The sequence below is a fragment of the Cygnus olor genome, chromosome 2, assembly GCF_009769625.2.
Source record: "Cygnus olor isolate bCygOlo1 chromosome 2, bCygOlo1.pri.v2, whole genome shotgun sequence".
Taxonomy (NCBI): Eukaryota; Metazoa; Chordata; class Aves; order Anseriformes; family Anatidae; genus Cygnus; species Cygnus olor.
Window position 1 is genome coordinate 15,704,646 of NC_049170.1, and position 24,836 is coordinate 15,729,481.

General features: G+C 43.2%; 1 protein-coding gene and 1 long non-coding RNA gene across 12 annotated transcripts in view; one reads left to right on the plus strand and one right to left on the minus strand.

Moving 5' to 3' along the window:
• Nucleotides 1–2,752: 2,752 nt before the first annotated feature.
• The window catches only part of EPC1 (enhancer of polycomb homolog 1), a 66,955-nt gene continuing 44,871 nt past the window's right edge, over nucleotides 2,753–24,836 (plus strand). For 3 of the 9 annotated variants that reach the window (XR_005816709.1, XR_005816710.1, XM_040546921.1), the window contains exon 1: nucleotides 22,363–22,802. Coding sequence is in view for 4 of the 9 variants with exons in the window: in XM_040546921.1 (XP_040402855.1) it covers nucleotides 22,650–22,802 (153 nt within the window). In the remaining 5 variants the exon portion in view is untranslated. Of the gene's footprint in view, nucleotides 2,894–3,608; nucleotides 3,713–22,328; nucleotides 22,803–24,836 lie in introns of those variants that run through there. The other 6 variants (XM_040546923.1, XM_040546924.1, XM_040546925.1 and 3 more) reach the window with 5 other exon arrangements.
• Nucleotides 4,852–22,233, minus strand: LOC121064819. 3 transcript variants are annotated; one of them, XR_005816712.1, is made up of 3 exons: nucleotides 21,544–22,233; nucleotides 16,906–16,999; nucleotides 4,852–7,916 (listed from the first exon to the last, which is right to left on the minus strand). It is a non-coding gene; the product is annotated as an uncharacterized LOC121064819 (long non-coding RNA). The 3 variants fall into 3 exon arrangements; XR_005816713.1 differs by having other exon boundaries at nucleotides 16,906–20,967; XR_005816711.1 differs by lacking the exon at nucleotides 16,906–16,999.

Here is a 24,836-nt window from a genome sequence, read left to right on the forward strand (position 1 = left end):
TTCTTAAGGCATGGGAATGTATTGTTCAGCTTTTCTTGGAACAGTTACTCAGATAAAAAAGCTGCAACAGGCATTTCGATCACTATCTCAATTCTCAGCACTTAGCACTCGATATCCACTATTTTCAGTTAAAATTGATGATGAATTCAAACATACGAAAAAACAACCCCGGCTGGCTTAACAGTTACCATACAGCAGCCCATCTACAGAACTGGTGAGCTTTAAATCAGCAGGAAACTTGGGATGGTTCAGTTTAGCTGAGCCTGCAACAAAAGAATCCAGTCAAAGTCTTTCACCCGTGCCACACCACGATATCCACAGACATCCACCAAGGCCTAGCTCTATTAAGGTAATTTACTAAAATGCATTATATCATGACTAGCTAACATGCACTTATTGGTATAGTAAATATAATTGTACTAAAGGCATTCCCTGCAAAAGAATTACACAGACTTTGCAAATATGCAACTGCTACTATTGCAGAGCTGCTATTAAATGTGGATAAGAATGAAAAAAAAAAAAAAAAGGTTTAAAAATGCAAAACACTGTTGCATAAAACAGAGCAGGATATGAGCCCACATACCATCCTTGTCCTCCAGACCATGGTTAGCTCTCTGGAGGTAGCTCCGCCATCCAGCAGAGCTGTGTGGCCCTTTCTGCCTTCCCCACCGTTCCAATCAGGGCTGGTGTTTTTGGATAGACGTTTAAGTTACAGGATGTTGGAAGGAGGCTAGGACTTCACAAAAAGCAGGTAACAGGAGAAGGAACCTTCCCAGCTTGCATGGTCCTGGTGCCGACTGACCTGTGTACTAATACCTGCACTAACAGGCCTGAGGTGACGCTTACTCACTAAGTAGTGGTTCATATAATGAACGCTGCCACAAGAAATAGCACTTATGAATTCACTAAGCACATGCTAGGCGGGAGTTTCAGATGAGCAACATGTAGTGGTAATGGTTAAGAACAACACTTTTATTCCTACAAAAACATGGTGAATTTCAAAACAAAACAGAATCTCAACAGCTTCACCTCTTCAAACCCATAAAATTTAAGCTACTGTATATATATATTATTTTTTTCCTAGGACTTGTTGACTGCTAACAGGCCTGGTTTATGCTTTTCTCATTCAACCTGCCTTTTGGATCCTTTCACTGCCTGACCTTTCCTATATAAAAGATAAGCTTTACATTTGTATATTCAATGGTATCATGGCCTACATCCCCCCTCATCATTTTTCTGTCATTATAAAGAAATTAATGACAATTTTATTAGACTTATGTAGTTCATCTGCTTCTTTTTCACACAAGCTTCTTTGTGCTTTCTTCCATGCTGTCCTTCCTGTTGGAGAAGTCCTCTTTAAACAACCATAAGGACAATTAATTTTCTTCATCAAATCCCACCTTATGTCTTCTTTCCCATGGTGTATACACAGAAACAAGGTTGGGCTGATGGTGTGTTGCAAACTGTGCCTTCCTGGCTGATCAATACAGGCTCATTGTTTCCCTCATCTGTCCGTAGCCATCTGCTGTCTTTTGTCTTACACTTTTGAGCTCTTCAGGGCAGGAATTATCTATTTGCCCTATATTTCTGTGTGGTATATTATTATAATCATAATCCAGGATTAAGGCTGCTAGATATCAGGACAGTATAAACAAATCACAATTATGACAAAATTTGCTTTATGTTCTTTTACAGATAATTTTTTGAAATTTAAGGCCTAGAAATAGGAGGTGGTTAAGGAACAAAACCTCTCAATTTCAGTTTTTTTTTTTTTTTTTTTTGTCTTCTGAAAAAGGTTTAGAATAGCAGTGGAGGGGAATATTAATTCAAGCCTTTTAAATTAGCGCTGGATCAGGCTCAGCAGGTCTGACAGCCTGTCTCCACCTTGACTCCTACTAAAGGCAGTGAAAAGACTCTCCTGGGAAATGAATCAGGCCCTATGGGGCCCAAGAAGCAGCGTGCAGGAGGAGCTCTGCTACTGCCTAGCGAGGCTGCTGGCTGAGATGGAGGACCACATATTGACATTTTTATGATCATCTCTAATTTGAATACACCATACCTCCGTGTTTATTTAGTTAAGGTGAACATCAAGAAAAGTTTAAGGTCGTAACACTATACAGGGGTGCAACAAGGGAAAATGCAACATTATTTCCACAGAAACCATAACTCGGGGAGGTTACTGTGAGCCACAAACGCGAAAAGGTAAACATTACAAAATGGATATCTGTGTGCAAGAGCCCCAAATTCCCGATCCCGATGAGAATGCCCATTCCAGCGTCCTATCTGCGGCTACACGCTCACTTCCAGGCTACGGGGGCGATTTAATCCCGCGCCGAGCCCTGGAAGTGTGAGAATTTGCCAGCATTTTGCCAGCCGCCTTCCAGCAGCCGAGTACCTGACTCAGCTCCCGAACTGGAGCCACAGCATCGAATTTCCCAACCCACTTCAGCTGAACGCCTGCCAAGATAGGTGAAAGACCTTATAAATATGTAAAGCAGGAAGTTCGAATTACACAGGGATGTAAATTTCCAGTGATTGATGCCCTTTAAAAATAATAATAATAATAATAAAATCCTCGAGAAAGTACGGCGCCGGGGAAGGTGCTCCCCCGGCCCCGGTGCCTGGCGGTGCCGCCCGGAGTTTTGGGGCGACATTGTACTTTTTTCGTGCCGATTTTTATTTTGGATTTTCTACCACTTCCTGGAGGCCAGGGGGAGGCACGGTGGGAGGAACCAAAAAACTCGGTGCCACAGCCATTTTGTTTGTGGGCAGCATGGTAGAATTCTGTCAGTCAGTCCGAGGAGGGGTTTTTAAAACGGCATTTATGGAAAAACTATCCCCGCCGTGACGGGCGTACCCGGTGAATTTAGCGTTAATTTAGCTCTCGCGGAAGGTAGGTGGTTCCGCGCGTAAGGAAAGCGAGGATTTCGCTGGGAATTCAAGCCTCCCGCTTCCCAGGCTTTGCTTCGGGCATGACTGGGGCTTTTCCAGCCGCCCGGGGGGGGGGGGGGCTGAGGTGCGGCGGGGCCGGGGGCTGGCCCCGGGGTGCCCCCGCCGCCGGGCCCGGCCGAGGGATGCGCTCCCGGGCACCAAGTTGCTGCGGGGCTGCCGGCGGGGTGGGGCGGCACAGAGGGAGGGAGAAGGGCGAAGTCTCGGTGTTATTTGCTCCAGCTGCCTCTATTTATTCGTTCTCGGGAGGCGGCTGCTGGCGTTGGGAAAGAAAAAAAAAAAAAAAAAAGGGGGGGGGGGGGGGGAGGCGAGGCGGGGGTGGGCTGCGCGGAGCGAGCCGTAGTTTTGCAGTGTCACCGAAATCCAGCGCTAGACTTTGGTCCTGGGTGGCTGGAAGGCGGCTGGAAAATGGCACGCCGCATTTTTCCAGGCGGTGGCGGTGGAGATGTTGGGGGGGGGGGGGGGAGCCGGGGGCGACCGTGGCAAAGTTGTGACCCCGGTGGCTCCCCCCCGGCATCGCCCGCAGAGCCCGGGGAAGCCGCCGCCTTCCTCGCCCTCCAGCCAGGCGGGGGCGGGGGGAGGGACCGGGGGGGGGTGGGAGAGAAAGTCTGACTTTTTTTTTTTTTTTTTTTTTTTTTGCATTTGCGAAATATTTTAAGGATGTTCGGGGAGCCCTTTGCGGCATGGAGGTGGCTGGCGGTGGGAGAGCGAGTATGCGGTCCATATTGTTCCAGGCGGTCTGCAAGGGCTGCCTTCTCCGAAGGTAAGTTTGGGGTTTTAAGCGAAAATATTCGTGGGGTTTTATTTTTTATTTTTTTTTCCCGTGTGTTCGTGCTGTGGACGGTTTGTCTTGTGCTGGCGAACAAAACAGAGCCTTGTATTTTTCTTAGCTTTGATCTCGTGTGTATTCTACCCAGCGATGTCTCCTTAATAGCGACAATTGCTAAAGTCAGTTTTGTTTCCTCTTTAAAATTTAATGCACGCCGAGCTTACCAACGATTTAAGTTCGATTTAAGGGTGGAAGAACTCGGGTATTTTTTTGAGATGGACTTGGCTTTTCCTTCTGGCTTTTGATCTGGGGGGTGGTTTCCTTACCGAGTAACAAACGTAGCCCCGGCCGAGTGTTTTCCCGTCTTTAGAAATACAATGCAGCCCTGAGCCACACGGCAGCACATTATGTCGCTGCTCGGCGGCGGTGGCCGTGGCGAAAAGAGTTTAAAATGCCATTTGCGATGGCTCTTGATGGATTACTTTGGTCTAAACTACGGGGGGAAACTGCCCTTGGTATGGCGGAGGTGGGGATTGACATAGCAGGGTTTATATGAAGTTATGGCTGTTAGTAAACCGTGACCTTTTTATTTACAAATTAGCGCTGTTACGGCAATTAGCTCCGAGCATTAGTTATATAAAAGCTCTCGTTTCGCCGCTCCCCGTTTGGATGGCTGGCGGGGCGGGGGGGGGGCGTTTTATTTCTTTGCCTTTTTCCCTCCTAAGAAAGGTACATTTGGGAGACATTTTGTAATTTTGGGCATTTTTCTCGGCGCATTTTCCCTCGCACGGAGGGGGGGGTCGGGGGGGGGGGGGTGAGCCCCTTTTTGTGTTGCGCCGAGCTGCGGCGGCGGCGCTGTGGCGCTCCCGCACGTTTCGGGCCCTGGCGGCAGAGGGGGGGACCCGGGGGGAATTTGGGGGGATCTGGGGGGGGTGTCTGGGGGCAGGTGGGGTGCTGGCAGCCCCACTACATCCCCGCCCCGGAGGTGCCCAGAGGGGGAACGGCGGCCCGCAGCGGGCACGACCTCACCCTGCCGCCGCTCTGTGGAATGGAGCTGGTTTTTTTTCTTTCCTCCCCCCCCCCCCCCCCCTTTTTTATCCCCATCCACCTAAAGATCTTTTTTTTTTTTTTTCTTTTCGATAATGAGATTCTCGGCCCCACCCCCTCCCCGAGCGATTTTGCGGTGGCCGCGGAGGAGCTGTTTGTAGCTGGGCTGGCGTGCAATATGGAAGGCTGCGCTCCGCTCATTGTGCGGCTCGCCCATTGTCTGCCTGCTGCCAGCTCGGGCCGGGGGCCGGCCGCTGCTGCTGCTGCTGCTCGACCCCAGCGGGCCTCCTTCCCCTGGGCTCCCACGTCCCCTGTCCCTAGGAGCTGGGCTTGGGAGGGGACTGTAAAGAATGGAGAAACGTGACCCGTTTCTTCAGAGTGGAAAGAGGATTCACCTGGAGTGGGTGGGTTTCTTCTTCCCTGTTCTCATGCTCCACTTAGTTTACACAGATCAATCGATCCATCCATCTATCTATATCTCATTCTGCCTTCTTTTCCTTTTGTTACAATCTACACCTCACCTCAGTTCCAAGCGCAAATCTTTCAGAAGGCTCTCTGCTAACAGCCATGTTCGGTGTTTAAGAAAACAGGAGTGATTAATGTTGGAAGAAGATGGGTGGGAAGACACAGCCAAGCCTATGAGCAGAGCGTACATTAAAAAAACTCAACAGGTTCAGGAATAAATTTAACGTTAAATCCACCACGCTTTTAAGGCATCCTTGTGGCCATTATTTTGGAGTAATATGAAGCTAATAATTTTACAGACCTTTGCATCTTACACCTTAATATGTTTATTGCTTTTAAAGAATAAATTTGACAAGTATTTTACTATTTGAAAACCATCTTTACATTTTTCTTGTGCATTTTCATCTTTAAAAATGCATTTGGCCTCTTTTTAAAGAAAGTTTGTTGATTAAGTTATTTAGTTTAATGCAAAGTGATGTGCAGCTTCAAGTAATGGTCTCCTTGTCTGTAATGGTCTCACTCCTTCTCTCTCAAAAAAAGTGAAGTAAAATTTAATTCTGTCCTAGGTAAATATGTCTTGTAACCTTCCTCCAGTAAGAGGCATTTATGTTCGAGATGGCAGTCGTCTTCCAGGATCTCTTTTCTCTGTCAGACAAGATCTGCTTTTATCAAGTCTTGGTTGCAGCATGGAGCCCCGCTGGCCCATGAAGGTTCATTATGAACGTTACGTCTTCAAGGGCCTTGTACTTTTCCTAGATCCAAGAGTTATATCAAGCTATGGGCCTTCTGCGAAGAATTTTGGACGTTTTCCATCTCTGAAACCAGGTTGCCAGATCACAAGGTTGGCACTTGAGGTTACACCAGTAGCAGTAAAGCCACTTCTTGAATCTATTATAGTAACAATAAATCTTGGAGAATCTCTGGGTCATTCAGATTTAAGTAATTCTTACACAACTTTGCTTTTCTTCTTTAGGTTATGTAGACCAGTGTTCAATTTGCTCATTCACTGATAACAATATTGAACAAATGATAAACTTCTGAAGGCAATTTCATGTTTCTGCTCCTCTTGCCATCCTGGACTATGGAAGTGGTGACTTCTTGTGACTGCAGTGTGTGCGTGCAGGCCACAAGCGAACTGATTGCTAGTGATCATGCTGCTGAGAGGCAGCTTTTAGCTCTGGTCAGCAAAAATATGAATTCTGCGTAGAAATTTGCTATTTTCTCCTCTTCGGGCAGGGCTATTATTTATCATTGGTTGTGGTTTTGCAGCTTTGCTACATCTTATGAAAGCGTCTATTCTCACTCTTACCAAGAAGTTACAAGGTAAGAGGAGTGAAGTGCTGATGTTTTGCAACTTGGTGGTTTCCTCACTTCTCTCCTGCTTCTTTTTTGAGCCATTGTTGAACAAGAAACAGTTCCCAGCAGATGTGTTGCCAACGAGGAATAAGAATTGATTAAGATTTAGTGTTCTCTCAAAGCTAAGTCACAACTAATTTACTTCCTGCATCTTCTGCAGAAATGTCTGGAAGACACATTACTGAGGAGTGGCTTTGCCTCGACTGCACGTTTCCCAGCCCCACTCCTTCTGAAATGTCTGTGCCTGTCTGTGGAATATCAGGATCTAAAACACAAGAGGTTGTAGGTTTTGTTGTTGTTTTGTTTTTTTTGGAGGGGATCTTAATTTTTTTTCCCTATATACCCCTCCAATTCTTAGACAGCAAAACTAATATGATTTGCTTGTAATACACTTTACCTTTAACCTAGAAACTTTGTGTAGACCCCATACACCTTTTCAAGATATTTGGCTCTCTTGGCTTAAAACTAATTGAAGTATAGCATCCTACCATAAACTAAATAGTCTTTTTAAGATATTAACCCATCCTGACCGATCAGCTGGACCTGTGATCAATCAATAGGTTCTGCGTGCCTTCATGACGTTCCTCCTACCAATATTACTAGTATTATATACTCAAGTAAGAGACAGAAAGTAACGCTGTCTGGCTGTAGAGGTGCAGATGTATATTACAGACCCCAGGCAGATCTAACCAGCTTCCAAAGTTAGCCAATAACGATGTGAAGACAGCTCCCCAGATGTGTGCTAGTGGTGTAAGAGAACATCACCCGGGACTCAGTTCAAATCACAGCCATCCATACCTCCCGATGTATTCACTCCATATATCACTGTTCCCTCTTTTCCTGCACGTGGTAACGTACCTTGATGGCTTTGACTCCTGGCTGTTCCCTTTTGAAGGTTTTAAACTATTAGTTGATCCTTTGATTCAACACTCAACAAGGTTTAGGAAAGGGGAATAAAAGAGGCTTCTCTATTTTATAAACCCATCTGACATAGGATCTTGTTTCTCACCTTCCTTGTTATCTGTAGTACTCCACATCATACATGTCAGCATCAAATCATAGCAGTGAATACTTTTTTAAAAAACTTTTTTCAAGGGTAACCTGTTTCCCAGCTGTGAACAAAGGATGTCTGTCTTGCTCCAGACTCTCGTTCTTCCATGCCTCTTCCAGACTGCAACTAGTATGGCTCTTCAGTGTTACGCGTCAGAGGAAGCTGCGTCCAAAGGTTAAAGCATCCTTCCACCTAGCATTCTTCATGTTTTTCCTCTTTTATCAAAAGGCTCAAGAAGGTAATTCATGTTGTAATAGAGGTCCAAATCCAGGAGACAATCTAGGATTGTAAGTGTTTTAGTAAATATACGTGGGTGGGGAAAAAAATAAATCAGTGCTTTGAAACAATTTCTCTGATTTGCTGTTGTTCACAACAAAGCAATCGTGTACGCTTTTGACACATACAAACAGCGGTTTCAGCTCCCCAGGGCTTCTTTAGATTCTTAAGTCATGTTTCGAGTATATCATATTACCACTGGCCCTGGCAGCAAGATAATATATCAGTACTATATGTTTCCTTAATAGGATGTTTTGTTCATAAGCTTTTCTACTGATAATAGCTAGAGCCTAAAATTGGTGTGCAAAATTTGACCCTTAAAGTGGGCACTGAAGTGATTAAAAATTACATACATTTGCTAAAAATGACTCTTTTTACCTACCTTAAATATTTCCCCTATAAACAACAGAGAGAGAAAAGGGAACTGCTAAATATTTTGTGAGTACTAATCCTCACTGGTTGTGCAGGAAATTGAGATACTGTTATAGAGATCCCAGATGGTAAATGGATGGCTGCTCAGAGGCATACAATACTGTACAACAGAAAACAAAATGTAGGAAAACCCAGGAATAGTGAACAGAACCAAGGACTTTTTCCTCCCAGAGCAGTCCTCTTTGTGTCAGGTTCCATTTTGCTTTTTCTTGGGAACAAACATATGGCTAGATGTCAAAGTAACAAGCCCGTAAGATGGTGTTAACTTATGCTTCAGTGGATTAACAGTAAGTTATGCTTCTGAGTAAATTGGAATCACTGTATCATAAACGCTTAATGTAGAACTTGCTTTAACTGACTTTAGATGGGTATTGTTAAATCTGTAACGTAATTGCTGAAAAGAAACAGGTTGAAGATTCCATATCTTACAAATAATAACCCAAATATTTTGCATCTATTTGGAGGTGAAGAACAGTTTAAACTTCACTAATTATCCTGACCAGATCTCCACCTGCCTAGTATGACTAGCTCAGATGTGAATATCCATACTTAATCAGATAAATTCCACACCCTAATATTTGTTTTCACCTTGACATGTGTGTGATTTAGGTAATGAAAAGTTAGTTCTTAATCCTCTCTCCTATTCAGAGCTTTAACAAACTTGCTAAACATAAGCAAGATCTCCTTGGCCTTAGAGGTATGTGCAGCTTGAATGTTCGCTAACAGAAATAAGGAGGAGTTTTTCATGTTTATTCAAACAGGATGAAAAATAGGTGACTCAACTCTGGGCCTTTCAGCACTCTAGGCATCCCTTAGGTCTTATATTTGTTTACTAGGAATCTTGGTGCTGCTGATACAATGTGATGACTAAGAGAATAATTTCCTCAGAGTCCTTTCACCTGGCAGCTTTTCATCTTCTTTAATGCCAGGCCTAGACGGAGCATCTTATAGCCTGATGTATTGGTTCAGGGAGTTTTTTCTTGAAGAAAAATTAAAATTTAATTTCAAAATGTTATAATACAGAGCAATTGTGTTATTTCTGATGGTCTTAAAGGTGTCCATACAAGGCAGAATACCTTGATGACATTCAACACTGATTGCAGCACTTTCTTTGAATTGTGAATATGCAATCAGCTTTTTTTTTTGATAGAGGGGAAAACAGTTTATATTTGACTCCACGTGCACATATTCTGGCCCATATCCATTTACAAGCACTCAAAGAATGAGAATTCCACAAAAACATGTTCTAATTTCTTTTGTCATCTCTGAATCAATTTCCCAGCTAAAAATCTGCTGTCATAGCAGGTTAGAAATTCTAGGCAAGGATACTTTCAGATGAGCTACTTTAATGTGAGAAACTGTCTTCCAACCTGTCTTCTATGTTCTTTGTTTTTTTTTTAATTTTACTTGTACATTATTTTAATTAGGTTATGTACTTCTGTGCTAACAGCCTTCTTGAGTTGCTTACAAATTAGATGAAGTTCTGCAAACTTGGCACCTGTGACCTGTAGCTGGCTTGTGCACAGGCCCCTGTGTTAATGGCAGTGGTCCGTCTCCTCTTGGAAGGTGAGAGTGCCAGACAACAATAAAACAAACACATTATTTAAGAGAATCAAGTATCTATCTGTATTGGAGCGAGGGAGAGAGCCTTAACTAGTACTCTAAATAATTTGTGAAGACTGCTTTCCACTTGCTTGTGTTTCTCAGGATGCCCTTACACTGGACTTGAGGAGAACACCTGAAATATATATGGTGTCCTGATCTATTTTGAAGACTACTTCAGTATCTAAAAGGGGGTAGACTTAGTTTGGATATTAGGAGGAAATTCTTCACTCAGAGGATGGTGAGGCGCTGGCATAGGTTGCCCAGAGAAGCTGTGGATGCCCCATCCCTGGAGGTGTTCAAGGCCAGGCTGGATGGGGCTTTGGGCAACCTGGTCTGGTGGGAGGTGTCCCTGCCCATGGCAGGGGGGGTGGAACCAGAGGGTCTTTGAGATCTCTTCCAACCCAAGCCATTCTGTGGCTACACAGAATGTAATCTACACAGGGTGACCAACCCCTTAGCCTGTATCAAGTCAGCTTCGGTTTTCTGAGCCCACATATGTTAAAGGCATAGAGAAAATAATCTACTTTCTTCTTTCTTCTCAGGGCAACTTGATTTATCCTTCTCAACTGAAACACTTTCCCTGTCAACAACTGCCAAACTCCCACAAGTGTTTTGCATTCTCTAAATGTTGAAAGACCTCTAACAATGTATCTTCAGGTTAACCCTATCAGTTTTCCATTTTCATGCCTCTGATAGAACCATTTACACACACGCGCACACTCAGGTACGCACATATGCATATATAATATCACCGAACAGTCTTGTCAATTGGTTTTGTTTTCAGATCTAGCCTCTTCTGCTGGATATGTATATTCCAACTCAGTTCATTATGTGCTCCACTAATAGAGTGGTATTAATTTGAGCCTTCTGAAGCATGTATACAAATGCTTGCATATAAATATGATCATGATTAGTTTGTATCCCAAAGACAAACAATATCTCTGTAGTGTTCTCTCTTATGCTTAATTTAGAAGTATAAATCAAAATACAGTGTGTAATGTAAAGGATTCCATATCTGAGGTTGGAATAATTAGTGTTTTCCTAAGCTAATAAAAATCCAGAAGTACCATAAAAATCCTCAAATTGAAGACTGAGGAGACAAAAGCTAATCAAGGTAACTAACCATTAAAAATAACTAAAAAAACTTGTACTTCAGGATCCCGTGTCTATACGTGAAACATCCCTCAGTTTACAGATTTTCTAAATGTTAGTCTTGCAGTTTCAGACTTTCAGAATCCAAAAGATGAGAGATTTGTCTTTTTTTTTCTTCTTTGGAGAAATTTATCGGTTCTAAGTAAAAATGGTATAGCCTATATTAGATGCTTGGTTACATCTACGTGACTTTACTATATTCCTAATATATTTTCAGTAACTCTCCTACAAACTCCACTAGCCGCTAGAATTTAAGTGTAACAACCCAGAATTTCACAAGCATCTGTTCAGGATCTGTTCATTCCTTTCAGGAACAGTGTGATCCTATTACTTTGATCTGGAATTTGAGTTTAGTCATACTGTAGGTGGGTAGGTAGGGCCACTGACACTTAAAACCAAACAAAACTAACCAAACAAAAAAGCTTGGATTTGCCGCTAACTTCCACTCCGCTGCTCCTTCCCTCTAAATGTGTATATTGGGCAACACCTCTTCGTTCCAAGAGGCAAGTATACTTTCCTGCCCCTCAAAAATGTGAAATCTAGCTAATTCCTATCTAGGTATAAATCAGTGCTCTCCTGAATTGCCTGGGGCAAGCAGATACACAACTTTCATTCTGAACCAGGAATTACAATTTAAAGCATGTGACATGATAGAGTAGGTATCGGCTATAACTCTGCCTTATTTAACATCAGCGATATGATTCTGAAGGTCTGCAAGGACTGGATCATTCTGTCCAGAACGTCTGAAGCACTTGAAGCAACTTGGAAGATAGTGTTTCTATCCTAGGAGAGTAAGGTATTAAAGTAAATGCTTTAAGAACAAAATTTAAAAAGGTAGAATCATTGAAAATTGGGGATTGAATTTGCAATAAAGTTGCAAATACATGCACAGGGCCATGCAATTAACAATTACGGCAGTAAACTTTCTCCAGTTACGCAATGAACATGGCTTGGCCCCAGTACACTCTTTTATCCCTTTATCCCAGCTCAGTGTGTGGACATTGTGGCAGCCTAAGGTTTGCGTAGTGGCGTGGGGGCTTTTTGTTCCTAACTTAATGGTCAGTTGACAGATTAAAGGTAGAGTTCATCGCTGTGCCTACCATTAAACCTAAGTATAACCATAATTTCTATATTTGCTCTACCTTTTTAGCCCTTCAGCTTATTCTATGTGGAATATCAAAGTAATCTATACTTAGCTCTTTGATTAATGAATTAGCAGTTGTGTTTGGTGGCTTTGGTGTGTTTCTTTTTCTTTTTTTTTAATTCGGTGATCTTAATTTTTTTTATTATTATTTTTGGCGAGCCCAATCCTCTGCATTTCCAGCAAGAAAAGGATAAGATTCTTGCCTTTCTACTGGAAATGCACAATCATGTGATGAACTTCACTTGACTCAGTAAGTGTGTGTTATGAACCAGTGTTCTCAGAAGTTCATACTTACGAAAGGGGTGGGTAGCATGTGTGCCAAGTTCAAATCTCAGTTACCGTGGCTTTTTTTAACTGGTATTTAATTACCAGAATAATTAGCATGACAAAAGAATGAATAGTGACTTCTAATATTATTATTGGTTTGCATTTCAGAATCAAAAATGTTTTGGATAAAGTTGCTTTTTTATTGTTCTTAAGTTCTGAAACTTCTACTGAAACGTAAACTCCTCTTGCCTGATGACAGCACCTGATTGGTATCTGCTTAACTGGAGGGGTAACACACAAGCTTCTCTTTGTTTGGGTGCCTCTGCAGAAACCCTATGATGTGGTAACAATGTATTGTAAATGCCCAAAAGACTAACAAAGTTTAAGGACTACATAGGTAGTGCCTTTTAATTAGGAGCTTCTCAAAAAGTCCTAAAATTTCATTTTTCTTCTTTAAAAGACTTCGGGGGGGGGGGGTGGAAAAAGGAGCATCAAAGTGCTGTTTTCTACAAGCTCAGCCTAGGATCCCATTAATGCAGTTCCTTCTATAAGCTTCAGTGAATGTCATAAGGGCAGCCAAATACAAGAGATTGTGGTGGTTACTAGAGCAGTTTTTTACATTCATAATAAACTATTTCATTTTGGAACTTTACTGTTACTTTTTAAAATTAATTGCTTTACAGTCATTTGCTAGTGGAATAGGAAGAATTGAAATGAAAAATAAATTTAAAAATAAATTGCAGGTGTTCTGGAGGAACAAAAGGAGGAACAAAAAGTCTGCAAGAGGCACTAAAGACTTACACCTCCTTCTAAAGTAGGAGCATTATTTTAATGTAGTTTATAAACATATTTCCATTAATATTATAAATTCAATTATACTATTGAAATTAAGTGCTTATGCTGAGTGCTAAGGAAAAAAAAAGGACCAGTGTCAACATCTGATGTGTTAATCTGCTGGTCTGGTTACTAAGTTTTATATTCAGCATTGAACTTAGAAGTACTCAAGGAAGGGGAAAGTACTCGTTCAACTTAGATGAGAATTGTGGATAACTATAGAAGAGTTTAAAAGTTTCAGCTTACACCACAGTTTCAGTAAAGAGAGAAACTGTTAGGTGAAAAAAAAGTAGAGCATCAGGTAATTCACAATGGGAATTGTATATTTCATGTAAGTTGTCCAGTTCATAATAAAATTAATCAACTACTGCGTTGGTATTCTAGAAAACCACAAATTCATTTTCTTTTCTAGTGATCATCTCATGAATAGATATATTCCAAACTATAGAACAGAGCATAAAGTCAGACATTTCAGGATTTTTTGTTCCCCTCCTTTTTTAAATTTATTTATTTTTAACTTCACTAAAGAGTTACATTTTACATTCTTAGATATTATTTTGTGGAATATTTGCTGGAAAAGATGACTAGAGCATGAATTCAAGGTGTGTCTAGCTTTGTATTTTGGAGGGAGTATACATTACAGAATTGAAGAATAAAGGAGAAACTCCAAATAATTTCTTATAACACTAAGTGGATTCAGAATAGTTATCTTGAACTCTAAAACTTCAAAAGAACTTAAAAAGGGAAAGATATCTCTTTCAATATAGAAGAGTCTCAGCACAAGTAATTTTAGTTTCTTTAGCACTGCTGTATCTGACAACCACTGCTACCATCTTAACTCGCTTTCTGCACACACACAAAACCTTAAGTCTCCTAAATAACAAGCCATATAAAGGAAGCTAATTCCTTTTGGACAGTGCCAGGGGAAGGGAAAAAAAAAACACAACCACCCTAAATCAAAACAAATAAAAATGAACAAAAACCCATACCCTGCAAACTGCTTGTGCTTTCAGATGTCTTAGGCAGATAGAGACTATTTTACCATTCTGTCTGCCTTAGAACAAATGCTGACTGTTTAAAATAATAATCCTCCTTTAGAAGGAGGTGTAAGTCATTAGTGCCTCTTGCAGACTTTTTGCTCCTCCTGTGGAGGCAGAGTGCCTGCAATGTCTTGAAGATCCTAGCTCCAGTTGTACAAGTAGAAGTGTGGTAATAGCTTTTGCTGCTCCTCTGTAAGCTTTTTCTTTTCAGAAAAAGAATTGATTGCTGCTGGCTTTACCTCCTCTTTTGGATGTAGCTCAGTGGCACAACCTTTCAGGTTCAGCTTGGGTTTTCAATTCTGCCTGCAGTAAATTGATTATTCCAGGATTATGTTTAGACAGTTACCCTGAGGATGCTGGACTTCACTTTTGCATATGTATGACTGGTCCTACACGTTCTCCAAGCAGGATTACTTTGCTAAAATGGTGTCTAATGCCTTCCACTCAGGTGGAAAAAGGTTGCCTGTTCTGTATGTAATAGAAACTATAAAATCCCACCCATACACAGTTGTAACCAGCCTGTAAGAAAATAATTAATGCTTCATGTGTAGACTAGCTCAGACACTAGTCTCATAGGTCAAGGTTTTCAAATATGTAGCATATGACAGTTTTATTGTCCCAAGTATGTAGTAAATTGCATGTAGTTTGGTCACTTTCAAATCCTTTTTGCACAAGTTTATCATTCCAGAATTTTGTGGCTTTCACAGACTGGATCACGTGAGGGAAGAGGGCATTGGCATTAAGCTGTAGCGTGAAGAACAACTTCTAGCACAGGTCTTCTTACTGTTTTTTCCTTCTGATTTATATAATTTTTTTTTTCTTGAGTTGTTGAAGTATCTGATCAGATTCCCAACTTGGTGTTCAGTGTAGCTTCATAAGCAGGTGTCCTGATATGAATGAAGGGGCAGTGTTGCTACAGAGAATCATAGAAACAGAGTGGCTTGGGTTGGAAGGGACCTTAAAGCCCATCCAGTTCCAACCCCCCTGCCATGGGCAGGGGCACCTCCCACCAGACCAGGTTGACCAAAGCCCCATCCAGCCTGGCCTTGAACACCTCCAGGGATGGGGCAGCCACAACCTCTCTGGGCAACCTGTGCCAGTGCCTCACCACCCGCTTAGTGAAGAATTCCCTCCTAATATCTAATCTAAATCTCCCATCTTTTAGTTTAAAACCGTTCCTTCTTGTCCTATCACCATCTGCCCATTTAAGAAGCTTTCCAGCCTTTTTATAAGCCCCCTTTAAGTACTGAAAGCCTGCAGTAAGGTCTCCCCAGAGTCTTCTCTTCTCCAGGCTGAACATCCCTAGCTCTCTCAGCCTTTCTTCACAGGAGAGGTGCTCCAACCCTCTAGTCATCCTCATGGCCCTCCTCTGGACCCACTGTAACAACTCCACATCCTTCTTGTGCTGGGGGCCCCACACGTGGATGCAGGACTCCAAGTGGGGCCTCACAAGGGCAGAGCAGAGGGGCACAACCAAGTGGAGGTGGGGAGTTCTTACGCTGTAAGAAAAGCGTCCTTAAAAATTTGCCAGCTCTGATCAGTTCCTTTGCCCTAAGGACTGTTTCCCAGGGAACCTCATCCGCTAGGTCTTTAAATAGCTGGAAGTTTGCTCTTTGGAAGTTCAGGGTCCTGACTTTGCTCTCTGCCAGGCTGATATTTCTTGAGATCAGCAACTCCGCCAGGGCATGGTCGCTGCTGCCCAGACTGCCTCCCGTCTTAGCCTTTGTAATGAGTTCATCTGCACTGGTGAGCACCAGGTCCAGTAACGCTTCTCCTCTGGTTGGTTTGTCTAATACCTGCACCAGGAAGTTATCTTCAGCTCATTCCAGGAGTCTCCGGGATTGCTCACAGCCTGCTGCGTAGCTTTTCCAGCAGACATCCGCGTGGCTGAAATCCCCCATCAGGATGAGAGCATGAGTGCAGTGCTTCTTGCAGCTGAAGCAAGGACACGTCAACAGACTCCCCTTGATCAGGTGGCCAGTAGTACACCCCAACCACAAGGCGTCCTTTATTGGTTTGGTCCTTGGTGTTTACCTATTGGCTCTCAACCTGTTTGTAGCATTTTCTCAGAGGCAGCTCTTCACAATCTATTAATTCTTCAACGTAGAGGACAGCGTCACCACCCCTCCTTCCCTGCCTGTCTCTTCTGAAAAGTTCGTAGCCCTCGACTGCAGTATTCCAGTTGTGTGATTTGTCCCACCATGTTTCTGTGGTAGCAATTAGCTCATAGTTTTCTAACTGCACCGTGGCTTTCAACTCCTCTTGCTTGTTTCCCAAGCTGCATGCATTGGTGTAGAGGCACTTCAGCTGGGCTTTCAGCCACATCACCTTTTTAGAGGAGCCCTCCCTATTTCCTTTAGGACAATTCTCAAGTATTTCCCTGCTGCTTCCTAAAGTGTTGGTGTTCCCTGGTTCTTCCCTGTCACTCAGAACTACATCTCCTTTCCCCCACTGAATCTAGTTTAAAGCTCTGCTAATAAGCCCAGCCAACTTGCTGCCCAGAATGTTCCTGCCACACCTGGCCAGGCGTGTCCCATCTGGTGTCAGTGTCCCAGCTCACAGATCCCAGACCCCTGAGGTGGCAGCAGCCACGTGCCAATCATTCACGTGATCTGAAAAAGGAGAACAAATCGGCAGAGCAGAGAGCAGGACTGTAGTATCTTAAGACAATGTTGTTAATGAAGGCAGCACACTATAAAACCACAGTCTTGTGCTCAGAGCCTGTGAAATGACAGAACTATTGTTCATTTCAGCCTGTCTTGTTTTGTTAACTTTATTTTACACTAGGTAATGCTGTCTTGTGACTTCCTTCATGTAGTTGTAAAATGTGAAACCCATTGATCAGATGGTAATCCTTTATCCAATTTTAAGTATGGGCACTTGCAACAAAGTGTTGGAACTTCATATCTTGTTGTCATCTTCTGTGTTTCTGTTCTGAATGTTAAGGACAGGTAGTTTTGTTAGGCTGCTTTACTAGACATTTCTCATAAGGTACTGTTCATGAGACTAGCTGTCATGGGCTTTATGGTGGAAAAAATGCTCATGTTTAATGCTTCTGAGCTTCCTATTTTATCAGTGATTTTTTTTGAGATATAAAATTATGCAGCTTTGGAATCTAAAGGATTGCTTCTACCCTCTATATGTTGAGTGGGAACAGAAATAGAAGATCAGGTGTTGTATTATCCCTTCTCTGCTCTATTTTGTATTCCAAAGTGTAAATTAAAGGTGCTTACAAAAAATAAGTAACAAAAGAATTGGTCATGCAGTACATGTACCTTCCCATTCACTACAGGAACAAACAAAAAAATGTGTGTGTGGGTATGACAAAGCACTTTCTCCTGATAGAGACAAGAAGTGAGGAACAGTGATTCACTTGGTCACTACTTCAAGTTATGATTCAATAAGAACTTCAGACAAGCTTTGTACCTGTTGCATCTAAACTGTGAATGCCTAAAATAACTGAGTGAATATACCACATCATTCTTTGAGATACCAGAGCTATGAGACATTAAATTGTCTTTCAGAAACTGCCAGAAGTTATCACAGGTGTTTTGTACCAGCTTTGTAGTGTGGTATCTGAATGCTTTACATGTTTAACAGGTCCATTATTTCTTTTATAACAGGTAGCTGACATCATCAGATAAGGTGAAATTTACTATGACTGACACCAGTTCATTTATGATTGAAATCTTTATGTTGTTAAGGTAATTTCTACAATGTGCCTACTTACTACTGTAGCGTGAAACTTCATAAAATGAAGAACATCTAGTGTCATATTTGCCTGCACTTACTTCATTTTAATCCAAACTCCAGTTAGTTGACCACGATGACTTAAAAGAATTTAGCTATTTGTAATGATATGAAACATAAACAAGCACAAAAAGATAGCTGAGAATCAAATTTGAACAGAAGAATCATTAGCAAATGTAAACCAGGAATATGCTTACAGAATCCATCATCTCTTACCATAGAACAAAAGAACCACCTATACTTTTCCAAAGAGTAAATTATGGAAAGAAAACAAAGGATGGGAATTTCCCAAACTGCTATTTCATAATATGTGATTACTGAAAACAGGGGTGGGCAGTAATACTTTTTTTATCAGTTCAGAGTAGTCAACCATAACAAAGCTAAAAGACCAAAAACACCTTATCAAATTTGCTATATAATTAGTTGATGAGTGAGCTCTACAATAGTAGAAACTGGGTATAAAGTAGGCTGAGTGGAAAAAAATAACCAATTGCAAATATTTATGGATAAACAAGTTAGTATATAATCTAGTGTACACAGCCTATTCCTCAGTTTATGAAAACATGGTAGCATCTTCTGTAAAAACTCTTTTTAAATGGTTGACAAGTGAGAAAAATGTTTTACCCTTAACATATTCTACTTTTAAAATCTGCTACAGTTCTAAGTAGGCACAAGAGAAGTAGGGCCAGAGAAGATGCATATATGTAAAGAGTCAAATGTACTGGGATTTCTAATCCTAGCTTGACTCTGGATTCAGTTTTTTTTTGGGGGAAGGCAAGTAAGTAATCTTCCAGTGAGGCTGGAGTGTGGAATGACATCATATGTTCACTGCTACTACTGGCTATTGCTGTGAAGATCTATTTTTTCAAATAAATATGCGCTCCATAAAACTAAAACAGAAAACTCATATATGTAATATCAGCCATTATATTATACAAATCAGCCTCTGTACTATACTTGTTTTCAACTTTTAGCTCTTTTATATTACACTTGCCTTTTTATAATATACCTCCTTACTAAAAAAAAAAAAGGTTGAACTGTTGGAACAGGAGACAATATTAGGCACCTGTTCAGAAGACAACTCATGTTTAAATAAACTACTGAAAGTCTTTTTTTTTTGACTCTGAGAAATTTTAAACCACAAAAATAAATACTGAAATTTGTAAAAACCTGTTAAATGCTGCATAGAACTTGGAAACAAAAATAGCAAGTTAAATAATTAGGCTTCATAAATCTGAGTTAGATACTCTAACAAGAGACCCCTGCCTGTAGCTACATAGATCAAATTGTTGGATCTCCTCCCTTAATACATAATCTTAATCCAGTAGTTTTGACTGAATATTGAAATCAGCTTATATTTCCTATCCAGACAGCTGATATATTAAAACTGTTGTACAAACTTCTTTCAGTTTAGTAGAGCTTAACTATTTTGAGATCGCAAAAACATAGCGTTAGAGGCATTTCTTTGATACTCCAAAGAACTATTTTAATCAGTTTGTAAAAACAAACAAAAAACACCGGGAATTCAAATCTCTGTATTTCTTTTACATTTCAGCTTCCTTCCGGTTCATTAAATTTCACTTTTTAGAACAGATACCATACACTTTCTCAACTTTAAAGTAGAGATGGACTGGATTATGCTTGTCTATCATGTTGTTTGTTCATTTAATAAACCAGACAAACAACATAGCAGATAATGGTTCATCTTCTGTATGTTAAAATTTAGTATAAATGTATTTATTTATTATTTTTAGCATTAAAGAAGAAAATAGCACTTCTCTCCAGAACTAAATTTACGCTTACTGATCTTTTACTGAGAGCTGTCAAAGCCTTTTGGTCATTATGCAAAACAGGATACCAATTTTAAACTGACAACTGTCATAGCAAAGTACTGATGTCTACAAATGTAATGTAAGCATTTTGGTAAATGCTACAAAAATGGCAAAACTTAAAATATACCTACATGTCCTAACTGAAAAGAAGGTAAAATAGAAATATCTATCAGTCTGTTTAAACTCCTGCCTCAGAAAAGTTCTATACTTTTCCTATTATCACCTTGACAGAAGTTGGTGCTGATGTCAAATTGATTTGGAATATCCGTGCTTTCAAATCACACTTCTCATCTCACTAGCAAATTAATTTAGGTATTTTTTGAAGACTAATCAAATTCTGCTACAAAATCTGTTTTATCGGTAAAATAATAAAAGCCGATGAAGCCAAGAGCTTCAGGCCAAAAACTTGTCTTAATGCATGCTGTCCTATTTGTATCTAAATGTTATTGTCCATTCTGTGTGTTCTGCGCTTTTCTGAAGCCTGTAGTGGGGTTAGAAATGCAAAGGTCAATTAAGGATAAGTTTAAACTTGAGCATTCTTTCTTTATAGTTCAGAATGTCTTCTGTACTTTGCTTTTCATTGGAGAGTCATATTTAATTGCCTTGTTTTTTGCTTAGCTGCCAGGTATTTCATTTTCAGTTAGTGTTTTAGGTCAAAGGAAATCTATGATAGTGTGTTGCTATTTATTTATTGTCATTGCATTATGTCTGCTAGTTGGATAAAATAAATTATTCAGTATTTGTGGAAAACTGTAGATGTTTTATATGCAACTTATTTTAGGATTTCTTTATGATTACTATTTCTAGCTAGGGACTGCTTAAGCTTTAAAATGAGCATAAAAAGCAATGTGCAGTTTTCACATCTGGTTCTTATGTAATTACTGAAATACAAATTAATACAATGATAGTCCTTAGTTCATGCAAGTATACTTAAATACCTTTTTTTTTTTTCTTTAAAAAAAAAGTAACATTCTTCCTAGGAGCTTCCACTGCATTACCTATTTGCAATACAGATTTAAAAGGTGATGAGATTAAAAATAAATACTTTTTGTTTGTATTATAGGCATAATAGGTTTGAAAAATTACCAAGTGAATCAAGACTTCTAAAAAATCATTTTGTTACACTTATGCCCTGTTTCCTGAAGTTCTATTTTCTAGGAGTAATATGTGGTAGAAGAGGAACAGGTTTTGTCTACTGATTCTTATGTAACAGAACAAAACTATAAGATTTTGCTTGAAACGTGGAGGGATATTGAAATTCAAACAAAACACAATTTTCCGGTACTTTTAAAATTAAAAGCATGTGATTTATGATTTAGGTGTAGAACTGGAGTTACGTTGTGATATAACGCAAAACCCTAACGTGTTCAAGTACTTGCTGCGTTCCTTAAATAGCTGGCTGTAGGGATGGGCAGGGGGAAAGGCTTTTTTGACATTTGTAAGGCTGCTTGAGACGACGTGGGGCAGAGTAAAGAGACATTACTGAGATAAGTGAGGCTCTAATTTCCCATCCTTTGCTTATAGCAGAATGTTGCATCAATTTAATCAAGTCATTGAGACGTAAACTAGCTTACCTAATGAGACATGTTCCAATTAGTTCTACCCTCTGCCTGTAACGAGCGTGCTTGAGCGGGTAACCGAGTGATAACTTAAACCCCAGCAAGGGTTAAACTGCTTCACGTGCCCGCACTCAGCAAGTGCAGGACGGAGTTTTCTGAAAAACTCGGAGAAACCGCGGAGCCGCTCGGCAGGCGGCCGCTGCTGACAGCTCTTCGCGGGTCTCCCTCAGCCGAGCGCGGGCTGGTGGCGCTGGGAGGCTCGGAGCGGGGCCGGGGGTGCCGGTGGGACCGGGGGGCTCCCCTCAGGTGCTGGGGGGCTCGGTCCGGGCTCGGGGCGCTGCGGCCGCCGCCTCAGGCGCGATCCCCCCGCTGTGGCCGTTGGCGCCGCGCCCTGAGGGGAACGGGGCGAGCGGAGCGCTCGGCACCGGCTGCACCGCGAGCCGCTGTGAGGGTCGGGGGCGGCTGAACCCCGGTTTCCTTTTCCTTTTCCCTGGTTTTACCTCAGGGAGGCTCCGCTGGGGTGTGTGTGTGGGGGATATTTTACCTCAGGGAGGTGCGTGCGTGTGTGTGTGTGGACGTTCGGTACCGGCCGAACCCCGTCACCCCGCGAGAGCGGCGGTTGCTTTCCCCAGCGGAGCGGCGCCGTGAGGAGAAGCCCCCCGCGCTGCCCCGTCGCCGCACCCGCCGCCTCCGCCCGGCCCGGCCCGGCCCGGCTCGGCTCGGCTGGGCTCGGAGCCCTCCCGCGCTGCCGTGCCCGCGCTCCTCCGTGCCCGCGCTGCGCGCGCTCCCCCCCGGGCGGCGCTGTGCCCGCGCCCCTGCGCGATGCAGTGTGGGAATGGCTGTGGCGCTGGGGTTGGCTGAAAGAGGCGGCCAGTCGAGGTTTAATGTCCGCCATGTTGGCCGTGGCGTATTGAGCGGAGCCGGAGCGGCGGAGGAGAGGAGCCAGCGCCCAGCCCAGCCGCGCCAGCCGGCGCCGCCGGGCCCCGTGTCGGAGCGCGCCCCGCCCCGCCGGGGGAGCCCCGGTCTCTCCATGAGAGCGCTCGGCGGGGTCCGGCTCTCAGCTCGGAGCGCTCTTGCTGTCGCCCCCCCCTCCCCAGCCGGAGCCGCCATCGCCGCCTAACATGAGCAAACTGTCGTTCCGGGCCCGGGCGCTGGACGCGTCCAAGCCGCTGCCCGTCTTCCGCTGCGAGGACCTGCCCGACTTGGCCGAATATGCCTCCATTAACCGGGCCGTGCCGCAGATGCCCACGGGCATGGAGAAGGAAGAGGAGTCGGTACGTGAGACCCCCCCCCCCCCGGCCGGGTCCCTCCATCCCCCCCGCACCCGGGGCCCCCACCTTCGCCTCTGCGCAAGCACAAAATGGCCGCCATCTTCTCCCCGCTCTCCCCGCCCGCCGGGAGGGGGGGGGGGGGGGGGAGGCTGAAAGCGGGGGGGGGGGAAGGCTCCGAGCCCGGCCGCCCGTTACCGCCCCCCCCTCTCCCGATGCCTTCCCTACGCCCCCCCCACACACACACACCGCTTCCCCCCGGGGCGGCCGGCGGCCCCTTCCGCCGGGCCCCGCTAGGCACAAAGGGGGTCACGTGATCCCGCGCCCGGCCGCCATTTTGTCTCCCGGCTGCTCGGGCCGGGCCTTGTGCGGCAGCGAGCGGCGGGGAGGCGGGCGGGCGGCGGGGCCGTGGCGGCTCTGTCCCGCTGGGGGGCGCCGCCGAGCCGGCCGCGGGGAAGCCGGGGAGGCCGGCGCGGGAGCGCGCACGGCTCGGGGACGCGCAGCCGAGACCGGGAGAGCGCAGGGGGGTTGGGGGTGAGCGGGGGCGAGCGTTGTGTTGTGGCCCCCCAGCACGAGTGGTGGTGGGCTTAGCGTGGGGCGGGCAGGGCGAGACCGGCGTCTGTGCGCTGCCGGGAGCAAGGAGGGGGTCGGGGTAGGTTTGTTTGGGAGTCCTGGGGGTGAAGTTGGGGTGTGGAAGCGCACATGTCAGTCTCGGAGTCAGTCCCGACATACTGACACGTTTCTCGGCGTAAGAAAGTCTGAACTGGGCGCCAGAAATCCACCACTTCCTCTCAGTTGCGCTGTCTCAGTGAAGCATGAAACTTAGAGCCTTTGCAGCATCAGGTCCCTGTAATAATTCAGTCCCCACAGTCAGAGATGTCTGTAACATTTAATAACTCCTACCGCTAAAGACCCTTGCTGAGTGTTTCTGGACTGTCATGCTGGTAGTTCCTCGTGTCTTCTAATTATTCCCTTAATATACTCTGTTTTCTGCATTTATGCATTAAGTGCAGCAAACAGGTGAGAACGGTGGAACTGCAATTATGTAAACAGGTTTTGAAATCGTGATGAGAACAAACGTGACAACTTCATACCCTTTCAGTTTTGCTTGCTGTCAGGCTGCCATCGTCCTTCGAAGGTGATGGGCTGTCAGGTTCCTGTTTGTATTTCTAGATGTAGTAGCAAGCTTTGAGTTACTTCTCTAAAACTTAAAATACATAAATCTTCCTTAAACATCATCTTCTGTTTGTGGTGCTGTTGGGCTAAGTTAACCAGTTCTGTAAATTTTAAGGAAAGCTCACGGAGGCTGAATGTATTCTGCACAGTTAGTGCCCTTTGCATGTTGTCTCCATTCAATAACTGCTTTTCTGCTGTTTTTTTTCCTGTTATTGTAAATGCCTGCATTCTAACGTAACTTATATAACATTTCAAAGTTTGTGCAAGTCATAACTTTAAACACCCACTGAAATACATATTGTGAAGTATTTTTTTGTGTGTTTTTTTGAAGTGGTAGTGTTCAAAACTTTATCGTGATATCCTTTTAGTAGTAGTGTTTAAGCAGTAAGTAGTTATGCTTAGATCCTCGGTTCGTTTGATGCAGTAGCTGTACTCTGAAGCAATACCTATAGATTCTGACATGAGAGAGCACCCTTAGTTTCAGCTTGCACCAGAATTTCAAATTCTGTTATGTTTGTTAGTCAGCAAGTATCCGTGCACGCGTTTATTTACATAGAAATGTCAGATAACTTTCGCTTTCACGTTTGCATTGCAGTTATAAATCCCAGGGATGGAAAATTATACGGGGTAACTCTATAGCTTACATAAACCCACAGATATGTGTCCTAGCTAAGGAAGAGGTAGTCATGAGCAAGGGAAAATTGTTCAGCGTTAATTATGACTTCTTGTTTCTGTGGTTAATGGGATGCTTTTGTTTGTAGAATCAAGCTTTGAGGGTTAAACTCCAGAGTAGGTCCAAGTAAACGCTTTCCACAGCTAAAGTTTGCTCATGCCTTTGTTCTGAACACATGTGCATGCACAGAC